General features: G+C 44.6%; 1 protein-coding gene across 1 annotated transcript in view; it reads right to left on the bottom strand.

Moving 5' to 3' along the window:
* Nucleotides 1-6441: 6441 nt before the first annotated feature.
* The window catches only part of CENPP (centromere protein P), a 192386-nt gene continuing 186575 nt past the window's right edge, over nucleotides 6442-12252 (bottom strand). The window contains exon 6 of the mRNA XM_081802699.1: nucleotides 6442-6738. Within this exon, the coding sequence (XP_081658825.1) occupies nucleotides 6586-6738 (153 nt within the window). The 3' untranslated portion in view covers nucleotides 6442-6585. The remainder of the gene's footprint in view (nucleotides 6739-12252) is intronic.

Here is a 12252-nt window from a genome sequence, read left to right as displayed (position 1 = left end):
TTGCCCAGTTTTAAACCCAGTGTGGACAGATTCATAAAACATATTGCTTCCACTGTGGCTTCTATTGCCCAGGATTTTGTGTGTGAGATTCCTCCATTATGTTGTATACAAGTTCATGTTGTTTGTTCTTTTCAATTCTCAATGGTACTCTGTGACATGAATATATCATTTTTTCCATTCTACTGTTAAAGAACATTTGGGCTATTACAAATAATGCTGCTGTGTCATTCTAGTGCATGTTTCTTCTTTTTCAAATAATTTTATTTATTAGAGAGAGAGAGAGAGAAAGCGTGTGCTCGTGTGTGCACACGAGTGGGGGGAGGGGCAGAGGGAGTAGCAGGACTCCTGCTGAGTGCGGAGCCTGACCACATGGGGCTGGATCCCACAACCCTGAGACCATGACCTGAGCCAAAAGCAGACGCTTCACCGACTGAGCCACCCAGGTGTCCCGAGTGCATGTTTCTTGATATATGTGTGTGCATGTTTCTTTTGGATACTTACCTAGGGGTGTGTGAGTCTTCAAATTTATGGACAATGTCAAAATGTCTATACCAATTTATGGACAAACAGCACTGTATGAGGAACCTGCTGCCCCATACCCCAAAAGTCTACACTGTTAGTATTTTTACTATTAATCATTCCGGTAGATATGTAGTGGTACCTTGGCGATTTAAAATACATTTTCCCTTGGTGCACCTGGGTGGCTCAGTCAGTGAAGTGTCCGACCCTTGGTTTCCCCTCAGGTCATGATATCTGGATCTGGAAATCCAGCCCCATGTGGGGCTCCGCACTCAGCGGGGAGTCTGATTCCCCTCCCCCATCCCTCTCCCGGCCTTCTTCCTCTGCCCCTCCCCCCACTCGCGCTTGCACACTCTCTCTCTGAAATGAATAAAGCTTAAAAAAATTTTTCCTTTACTTTACCAATGAAGTTGAACACTTACATGTGTTTAATTGGCCATTTGAATTTTGATTTCTGTGAAGAGTCTGTTCAAACTGCTTGCCTATTATTTTACCGGGTTTCTTTCCCTATTGATTCCTGAAGTTCTTTCCATATATTGCCTGGGATATACCAAATGCTCAATAAAATGTATCTGCCATGCACACTGTGTATGATTGCTTTTACCATTCCATGTTCTCATACCAACAAAAACCAATCTACTTTGTTATTTTTAAGGCATTGTATAGATGTACAATAAGTCATAACGTAACCAATCTTCTGATAATCTTTAGGGTTATTTGTAGTTTTTCACCATGTTATATATTACAATGAATATTCTTGTAAGATATTTTTGTACATTTGTGCAAAAATTTTTGTTAGAATCTTAGCAGAATGGCTTAAGATTTAGAAAAGACAGATGAAATGACCTATATAAAGACTTTATTTTAAATTTCTATCAATAATGTGTGAAAGTGATTATTTTGGAGTTTTAAAATTCTCCTCTTCTGGAGGCTCCTGGCTGGTTCAGTCAGTAAATATGCAACTCTTGATCTCGGGGTTGTAGGTTTAAGCCCTGTGTTGGGTGTAGAGATTACTTAAAAAACTAAAATCTGGGCACCTGGGTGGCTCAGTCGTTAAGTGTCTGCCTTTGGCTCAGGTCATGATCCAGGGATCCTGGGATCGAGCCCCGCATCGGGCTCCCTGCTCCGCGGGAAGCCTGCTTCTCCTTCTCCCACTCCCACTCCCCCTACTTATATTCCTTCCCTCCCTTTGTCTCTCTCTGTCAAATAAATAAATAAAATCTTACCAAAAAAAAAAAAATCTTACAAAAAAAAATTCTCTTCTTCTAGTTCCTGTACTTCCTGTGAACATTGCCCAAAGGAAGGCCTGGTTGTATATCACAGTCTATGACCTCCTTCAGTCTGGTAGCTTCAGTGCCATCCATCCACATGCTGCAGGATCTTGAATATCAAGCCTGGTGTATCTTTTGCTCTGCAGAACGGATTACATTACCTTTCTCGGCAACCTGTGTTTATCCCAGGAAATGGCCTTCCCGCCATTCTGTTCATATCAGAAACCTGGGCTTCATATATTTGATTCCTCCCCCTTCCCTTTCTCTACACCCAGCTAACTCTTAAGTCTTGTGGATTTTACCTAATTATCTAATTATCTCTTAAGCTCCCCCATCCTCGCTCTTGAATCACTGCAGTAGTCTTTTAAATATGCTCTGCCTCTAGATGTGGCCCTTCCTTTCACGAATTCAGAAGGCAGGCTATGCAGTTCTCTTTCTGAAAGGCAGCCTTTGGGTAAAGCTTCAACGTCAGGACCAAAGTCTCTGGGGATCTAGCTGCTTCTCTCCTGCATGCAAGCCCGCAGACCTCATGATCGCCTTCATTTGCCACAACCTGCGGGTTTCACCGCAGACCCTTCTCCCTCATCTTACCCCTCTGTATTCAAACGCTTAAATAACTTTTGAGTTTCAGTTTACGTGTGACTGAGGTTGTATTTAATAAATACTTGCATCTGTTAGGCTTGAGATGACCCCAGACATTCAAACAGACATGTCAAGAAAGCAGCTGGAGATTAGCAGCACACAGGTGATCACACTCCGTTGGAGAGAAATTATAGCTAGAGAAGGTTCCAGGCCTGAAGTCAGGAGGCGGAGGAACCATCCGAGATTAAGAAGGAAGACAGGGGAGCAGGGTTGGAAAGACTGAGAGGACTAAGAGTTGGAAGGAGAGAGGGAGGGCCATGTGTTGCCTGCTGCTGACCCTGCTCTGACAACTCCACACAGGTATCTCCTGCCTGTTTCCATGACGCACCAACCTCCTGCCAAAATGGAGGATCCCAACCCTTAGCAGAGAGGACTCTCATCAACTCTAAGTAAGAACTACGTCACAGGCCTTTATTGTTGGGAGATTTCAGCACCGAGCTCAAGACACACTCAGTAAAAACTTAATGACTTAATCGTCAACACACATATGTGTAAGTCCTCAAGGAATTCACATACCACTTGGGGAAGACAGACAGAAACTACTCTTTATAATATGAAGCAGGGTAACCAGGTGCCAGGGAACAAGTGTACCCCTGGGGAGAGCTGCTTGGAAAAGGGGGTGCCTCCATGAGGGAGCAGGGAAAGTGGAGGCTCAAGCTCGTGAAAGAGGGATCCTTGTTTGCTCTTAGTGTTATTTACCCCACTGTGGCAGGACAGACACGGGACGGAGGTGACATCTGAACTATTTACCGCACCACGAGGGGATGGAGGTGACACCCAAACCCTTCACTGGCAGAAAGATGCAGGGTAAAGATGAGCATTGTGTTTAAATTTTTTTTTTTTTAATTTGACAGAGAGAGACAGCGAGAGGGGGAGAGAGGGAACACAAGCAGGGGGAGTGGGAGAGGGAGAAGCAGGCCTCCTGCTGAGCAGGGAGCCCGACGCGGGGTTCGATCCCAGGACTCTGGGATCATGACCAGAGCCGAAGGCAGACGCTCAACGACTGAGCCACCCGGGTGCCCCGAGCATTGTGTTTAAAATACTATTATGTATGCATTACTTGCCTCAACACTTATGGATGATTTTAGTCTTTATATTTTCTAGCAATATCTAAATTTTCTATTCCGCTATAATTTAGGGGGTGGTTAGTCTTGTTCTTTTTAAAATCAGAGTTTCATTTGGGCAAAATGAAAATAACTTAATTCAAAAGCAACATCCTTGCACATATACAATAAGTCAGTAATTTCCAGAACACTAGTCTTATAAAAATCCCATAAATGCTTAACAACAGTTTGAAGACTGTATTCGTGTATCTGGCAGAATTAAAATTACGCTTTCTCCTTATGAATGGAAATACAGCATAATAAATGAGGTGAACATGAATTTTTTCCTACTCCTGGACACTGAAAGATTCAACTGGAAATGAAAACATGACATCACCCACCAGTAATGAGGAAAAAATGAGGCCGTGCACAAACACACTATGTTCTGATTTATTAAACCTCAAGTGAGCTTCACTTTATCCCCCATGAGTGATGGGCTACACTGGTTGCCAAAGCCTTCATTTTTACTAAATATCTTTGTAAATATTGTGGTTGCTCTGGTCTGTGGCCACCTCCCTCAGACAGTGTATCAGTGGAAAAGAATCCCCATTCCCAGCAAATGTTAAAACTGCCATATGTGTAATCTTACAAACCTCATGCTAAGCATGGGTTTCAGGGTCTGCAGGAGAAAATTCCAGGAAAAGGCCAGTTCTGGAGGCTGTGGCTGCTCTTCCCAAAGCAGGAAGGCCACGTCCAGAGCACCAGAGGGAAGCACGTGAGCAGTGGACAAGAACCTGCCCCTGAGGAGGGTGTGACCCCCCGACCCTCGCTGGGTGCAGCTCCCCACACTGACCCTGAACGTTGGCGGCGACTGTCATCCCATCTGCTTTCCGGGCACGGGCGCTCTGGTTTGCACCCCCAGGCAGCTGCCTCCTGTGGCCTGATGGGCGTGTGGAGCCAGAACAGGGAGAAGGGCTGTTCCTGCCCACGTGGGGCACACTGCGATGCTAGCCTAGGTCTGCAGGGCGGGAGCACGCAGGGGCCAGGGGACCAGGGGCTCTGGCTTGACAGTGGTGGAAAAAGAGACCAGACCAGCTCAGAGTCATAGGTCCCCCATTCTCAGCGACTAGTCAGGCAAACTATTTATCTCCAGGAAGCTCTAGTTTCCCCAGTTAGCCTCAGCCTTCTTCCTTTGTGGAATGGAGGGTAGAAGGGTGTCATCGTGTTGGAGGGTTTATTGAGATGGCACATGCAGTGCACCCAGGAGAACCAGGCATGGCGAAGAGGCCCTCGATGCCGGTCCCTGCAGGCCAGGATCCCATTCTGCCAGGGGACATACTGGACATGCCTGCCCTAGGTTATTTTAAAACTCGACAAAACGATGTAAGTGCCAAATGAGATGCATTACATCTTTAGCACTGAAGCGCACTTTAGTACACTTTTATGGCAAAAATGACTTACCGTAGTTTTTAAGAATGGAAATTAAACTATATATGCCAGATATATATATCTGGTTTTTTTACACAAAATTTCTTCTGAAACCGTTGTCTTGATCTCTTGTGAGAACATTACAAGTGTTAAAACAGGTTGGTTTGGAAATGCAAAACAATATCCTGGCTTTAGGGACATGATATAAATGCACATCTCCAACCAAGCCTAAACTTTAATAACAGCTATAAAAAGCAGAAATTGAACTAAATTTTAAAACCTCTCCAACCAGTAGAACCAGTGGTTAGGTCAATCTTGCCTCTCTGCATTTCCACGGATTATCTACAATAAAGAGTACAGGAGGAATAACAAATTTGGGGGTGACGAGTACATGGTGCTCTTCCGAACATGCTCATGCAGTGCCTGGGAGCCGTCCAGGCCAAGTTGGCCTCATCTCCAGAGCAAAGTACATTTAGAAACATATGGTGTCACAGACGAGGTCATTTTGGGGAAGTGTGCTGCATCACAATGAAACCACCACACTGAGTCCTTACCATGTTCCTGCAGATTTCTCTACCCAGAATGTCTTCTTCCTTGAACTATACTTTCCAATCTTAGTCCCAAACTTAGTCCTGGACGAGAGGGGGGTCTCTGAAACAAGGGGCCTCCTCCTCGAGATCACGCATGGGGCACTGACACCCAGAGCTCCTGCCCAACTGGCTTTGTTTCCAGGGTCCACACAAGCCCCTTCCCTGGCTCAGTTGCCCTGAGGACACCCTGCAATGCTGTGTGAGTGACCCTGGCCCAAAGGGTTTGCCTGTATGGGCTGGGTGTTCACATAAGAAGGCCACAGCTTGGGCAGCACACAACATGGGGTAGAAGGGAATCGTGGTGGACCAGTTCCCACTGCTTCCTGCCACCATGTTACCATGTTCTCGTGGATGCAAATTCTGAGTTCAGGATTCTGTGATCCCAGCTTTCTGGGTCATCAGAGAGGATACTTGAGAGGCGAGGAGAATGGAGCCCAACATAATTTATTTTACTGCCCACAAGCTCGATGTGTAACTTTGCACATTTGGAATATTGCACGTGAACCTTCATCTGAACCCGTCTCGATCCCTTCATGATCCCTTCATCCTTTCCAGTCTCCCAGACTGAATGTTCCTGCAGCAAAACAGGGAATGTCACTCCTGATGCTTTACTCAATTCTCAAAACAAGGAACTGGACTTCTCAGATTACGTCCTCCCATCAAGATGTCAGCACCTGGCATCCTCAAGTGGACCATTTGCTGGAGTTTGTCTCCACATCCAGATGTAATGCAGAGGAGCGCATCCACACCTTCTCACCTGACACATTCAGCACGGAGATTCAGGGTCTGGGCCCAGGATCCCGACCTAGAACCCCCCTGGCAGTCCACATGGACCATTCTACTAAGCCCACATCTGATCGCTCTCTCAGGGAGTGAAGGGAGTCCCCAAGAAGGGGGGACCTCCAAGGTCCTGTAGCCTGACACACCACCTCCAAGACACAGAATCACTTGAAACGAAATGGTCAAGCCTGTGTCTCAGAGGCCCCTCTTCAGCATTCCCAACAGAATGTTTTTCCAGTTGGTGGACTCGTAATCTCACCAGGCAGCTCAGGGCACCCGTGTGGTTATGAGAAAGAGTTTTTGTTTGTTCGTTTACTCCACAAAGCCCAAATCAGCCCGTCTGTACCTTGTCCACTGATCCTGGCTCTGGTCTCTGGAGTGCAATCTCTCCGCCTCCGTTTCCCAGTCCCTGCAGACAACTGGCTGAAGGGAGGTGACCCCATGCCTGGCAGGGCCACTTCTCTCCTACTACAAGGAGCTGAATGTGACGAGTTGCGCCAAAAATCATGACCACACCATCCTAATTACTGCAGCTTCTTATCATAAGAGCTGAAATGCAGGACAGAAAAGTCCTTTGCCTTGTTCTGCATCAAGAATGGCTTGGCTGTTCTTTCATCCTTGTATTTCCATATACATTTTACAATTTGTCAAGTTCCACCAAAAAAAGGGAGGGGGGTAAACTATGAGGACTCTGGTTAAAACTGCATCAACTTCAATCAGTTTAAGTAGAAACGGTATCTTGCAATCCTGAATGTTCCATTCCCCAAAGCCGGTATCTGCCCTCCCCGTATTGCTGCTGTAATTTCCTTCAACATTTTCTCTGAAGAGAGCTTGCTCATCATTGCTTAGATTTACCCCTAAATACTTGTTATATTTTTAATATATTTGATATTTGATATTTAAAGCACATCTTCCCTTTCTCTAACTGTAGAAAGACACAACTGATTTTTTTTTTTTAAAGATTTTATTTATTTATTTGAGAGAGAGAGAGAGAGACAGCGGGAGAGGGAACACAAGCAGGGGGAGTGGGAGAGGGAGAAGCAGGCTCCCGGCTGAGCAGGGAGCCCGATGCGGGGCTCGATCCCAGGACCCCGGGATCATGACTTGAGCCGAAGGCAGACGCTTAATGACTGAGCCACCCAGGTGCCCCAATACTTTTATTTTTTTTTAAGATTTTTTATTTATTTTTTGACAGAGACACAGAGAGAGAGGGAACACAAGCAGGGTGAGTGGGAGAGGGAGAAGCAGGCTTCCTGCCCAGCAAGGAGCCTGATGTGGGACTCGATCCCAGGACCCTGGGATCATGACCTGAGCCGAAGGCAGACGCTTAACGACTGAGCCACCCAGGCGCCCCGAGAAAACTGATTTTTATATATTATGTATCTGGAAAACACGTTATATGATTTAATTATTTTTCTAAGTTATTTTTGATTTTGTACATATATACCATACCATCTGGGACTAATAGAATTTTTCCTTCTATTATTTAATTTGTTCATTGTATTTTTTTCCCTTCTTCTTTTTCTTGCTTTCCTCCACTGGCCAGGACCATCATGGGCCTCCTTGTCTTGTTCCCAGAAAGGGGAAAATTTCAGTATTTCACCACTGAGTATTTTTTAAATAACAACTTTACTGAGAGATAATTTACATACCATAAAAGTCACCCTTTTAAAGTATATAATTCAGTGGTTTCTAGTACATTCATAGTGGGGAGCCATACCCACTGCCTATTTCTGACACATTGCAGTAACCCCATAAAGAAACCCCAGAGGCTGCCCATCCATTCCCTCCCTCTGTGCATTTGCCTGTTCAGGGCATTTCACATGCGGTATGTCCTCTCATGACTGGCTTCTTGTGCTGAGCACCGTGTCTTTGAGGCTTGTCCACATGGTAGCAATATCAATGCTTTATTCCTTTTTATTACCGAATGATATTCCACTGTGTGGTTAGACCACATTTATCCACTCATCAGCGAATGGGGCATTTGGGTTGCTTCCACATGTTGGCTGTTAAGAACAGCATAGCAATTAAATTCGAAATTCATGGATAAATTCTCATGTGGATACATATTTCGTCTTCCTGGGTACATAGCTATGGGTGGAAGTATGTTGTTTTGTAGATAACTGTCAGACTAAGGAATTTCTTCCATTTCTACTATGCAAAAGCCTTCTTTCTTTCTTCTTTAAACATTAACATGATCGTATAATTCTTTTTGGGGGGGGGTGGTTATCCTTAAATCAACCGTTATCTCTTGAATAAGCCCAATGTAGTCATGGTGTATTATCCTATTTATGTATTGCTGGATTTGGTTTGTTAATATTTTAGTTTTGTGAATCTATGTTCATTAGTGAGACTGATCGATAATTTTCCTTTCTTGTAATATCCTTGTCAGGCTGTTGTATGGTTACACTAGCCTTAAAACATTGTTTGATAAAATCTGTTGATGAATAATATAGGTGTGTGGTATTCTTTGTGGGGAGGTGTGAAATTATGAATGACTCCCTCAACAGTTACAGACAATTCATATTTTCTATTTCTCTTTCTGACAGTTACATTAAAATGTATTTTCTAGGAATTGTCATATTGTCTAACTTTCCTGGCAGAAAGTTGTCAATAATATCCTCTTAGTGTTCTTTTACTTGCTCTCAGAATCTACAGGGATGGCGTTTTTGAGTCCTCACGCTGGTGACCTGCACTCTCCTCCTCTTTGTTCCTTCATCAGCCTTGCTGCTGATTTTATTAGGTCTGCTTAAAAACAAAACAAAACAAAACAAAACAAAATCCCAGGGACACCTGGGTCACCCGGTCTGTTAAGTGTCTGCCTTCGGCTCAGGTCATGAGGTCCTGGGATCGAGTCCCTCATCCGGCTCCCTGTTCAGCGGGGAGTCTGCTTCTCCCTCTGCCTGCCGCTCCGCTGCTTGTGCTCTCTCTCTCTGGAAAATAAATATACAAAACCTTAAAAAAAAAATTAAAAAAACTAAACCCCCAGCTGTGGCGCTGTGGACGTTGTTTCCTATTTCACTGACAGTTCTGCCCCCTTACATTTCTGGCAGACTCCCCCAGGGCAGGAAGCTACCCAGGGGCTCCAATTTTTTTTTTTTTTTTTAACCACACTGGTGATTTTAAATTTTTATAGTGATCAGGCTTTTTCAGTCTTTGATGGTAAGGTTGGTAGAACCACCCAACCTGCCAGTATTTGATACAGAAAACTGATTTTTAACTGTGTACTTTAAAAACTTATGCCATGTGTATGTATTTGTATTAAAGATTCCAGAATATGAAAATCATTTAAACAATGAAGTGGCAGCGAACTGGGCATCCTCTGTATTTACGGCTTAGTACACATCACAGAATCTTCATGGAGACGCACGCCACAGCTCAGGAACGGGGACAGTCTACACCACGGCACATTCACACACTAGCACTCCACTTACATGTGAACATTCCTTAGAGAGAGAAAGTCAGGAACAGCAAATGAAGCAGCTATCACACTTTGCTGTGAATTAGCTGAAGTCGTCTGCGGCACAGGAAGGCAGACAAAAGACCCCAGGAGGTAACACCTATTTCTGAGAGCGACCTCTGTAAAATTTCCAAAATTTAGCTTTATCGAGGTGCCATCTACCAAGTTATCATATGGAAAACAACCACACCCTTCTTTTTTTTTTTTTTTTAAAGATTTTATTTATTTATTTGACAGAGAGATAGAGCCAGAGAGCACAAGTGGAGAGAATGGCAGAGGGAGAGGGAGAAGCAGGCTCCCCACTTGAGCAGGGAGCCCAATGCGGGGCTCGATCCCAGGACCCTGGGATCATGACCTGAGCCGAAGGCAGACGCTTAACCATCTGAGCCACCCAGGCGCCCCAACCACACCCTTCTAAGAAAAACTAACTCCTCGGTACTCTTGAGCACAGGAGTAAAAATACGGCAAAGGTGACGTTACTCCAATACGTGTTCCGGAGGCTGAACCTGTGCTGGCCACCCTTGTGGCCTGGGCGCGGAGGGACCCGCTCACATCCCGTGGGGACCCACACCACACTGCAGCGCCGCCGTCACGGCCAACTTTCAGGACACAGTTACGGCTGCAGTAATAAAGGGGAGGGGACCTCGAATACCAGCATTTTCCACGTACTATGTGGTTAAAATAGTTTCTGCAGAAGGATTCATGTAACAGTCCATTAAGCCACAAAATGTTAGAGCAGGGACCTCAGAAACCAGAGTCCTGGTCTCTGAGTACCGTCAGTCTCGGCATCACGGGACGGCTGCTTGTCCTCTACACGGCTGCTTCAAGTCACCTCTTTTTCTGATTGCTTACATTCTTTTAGAAAGTCTTTTTCTGATCTGGTTATAAGCTCAAAATGTTATAAAAACACAGATTACATAGTAAAGTCCCTGCATCACTCAGAGATAAACATTATTAAGAGTCTGATATTTATTCCTTGTTTATTCCTTCCTGTTTGTTCTCCAGGAAGGTGCTACTCTACACATTCATGAGAAGAAGGTAAGATAACATCACATGCACTGTTCTGACTTTCCTTTCTTCCTCTTGGGATATTGTGGAAAATTTGCAAGCCTGTAGAGCAACTATCTGTCTCTCTACATAGCTTTAGGCAGCCCACTGTCCCTGCTCCTTGATGTTACAATGTTGCAGTGCCTCCCTGGAGGCACAGACTTGCAGAGAAAGACTCTGGATGCATGTCTCCCTAGCAGTCAAATGCCGGGACAGCAAAGAGCTATTGCTAAGCTGTCCTCAAAGAGTATAAAGGTTTCTGTTTGTCCCAAACACTGTGTCCAACGCAGCATAACATTTTTTCCCTCCCCAAACAGTGTATGTATTTCAAATCAGGCCACTTTTTTAAAAGAGAAATTTCAGATTCACAGCAAAATACAGAGGGAAGTACAGAGGTTTTCCATATATTCTCAGTCCACCCCTCATACATAACCTCACCTATTACCAACACCCCCGCTAGAGTGGTGTGTCTGTTACTGTCGAAAAACTGTACCAACACATAATAATCACCCAAGCCCTTACATTAGAGTTTACACTTGGTATTATATATTCTACGGTTCTGGACAAATGTGTAATGACATGGATCCACCGTTAGGGTATCATGCTGGATAGTTTCACTGCCTTAACCATTCTCTGTGTTCTGTTGATTCAGCCCTCCCTCCAACCTGACCCTGGCAACCACTGATCTTTCACTCTTCTCCACAGCTGTGCCTTTACCAGAAGGTAATATAGTTGGAATCGTAAAGTATGTAGCCTTTTCAAACTGACTTCTTTCACTAGTAATGTGCATTTAAGTTTCCTCCATGTCTTTTCATGGCTTGGTAGAGCATTTCCTTTAAGCACTGAATAATATTCCCTTGTGTGGACGGACTGCAGGTTATTTATCCATCACCTACTGAACAGCATCTTGGTTGCTTCCAAGTTTTGGCAGGTATGAATAAAGCTGCTGTAAACATCTGTGTGCAGGTATTCGTGTGGACTTAAGTTTTCAACTTATTTGGGCAAATATCAAGGAGCATGGCTGCCGGAGCACGGTATGTTTAGTTTTCTAAGAAACCATCAGACTGTTTTCCAAAGTGGCTGCACCACTTTGCATTCCCACCAGCAAGGAATGAGAGTTCCTATTGCTCCACATCCTTGCTCGCATACGGTGTTGTCTGTGTTTTAGATTTTTGCCATTCTACTAAGCGTGTAGTGGTACACATTGTTGTTTAATCTCCAAAGTCCTTTTCTTTCCTTATTGTGTAAGTATTTTTAGAGGGGGAGGTGAGGGTCCTATCTCTAATGTGAGAATTGTCCCAAATGTTTGGTGATCCTGAGCTATCTGCTCAGTACTAAGAGTATAGGGTTAAAATACTGACCAAAAGCTTTGAACATGTGGGTGGGGATGGTCAACCTTGTGCTTATACTGGATTGTATTAGTAGTGAGTCTGGATTCTGAACATGGTGGGGAACTTCCCTGTTCCACCAGC

Source organism: Leptonychotes weddellii, chromosome 14 (genome assembly GCF_054177405.1).
Source record: "Leptonychotes weddellii isolate Sample4059 chromosome 14, ASM5417740v2, whole genome shotgun sequence".
NCBI lineage: Eukaryota > Metazoa > Chordata > Mammalia > Carnivora > Phocidae > Leptonychotes > Leptonychotes weddellii.
This window is presented reverse-complemented; position numbering and strand designations above follow the sequence as displayed.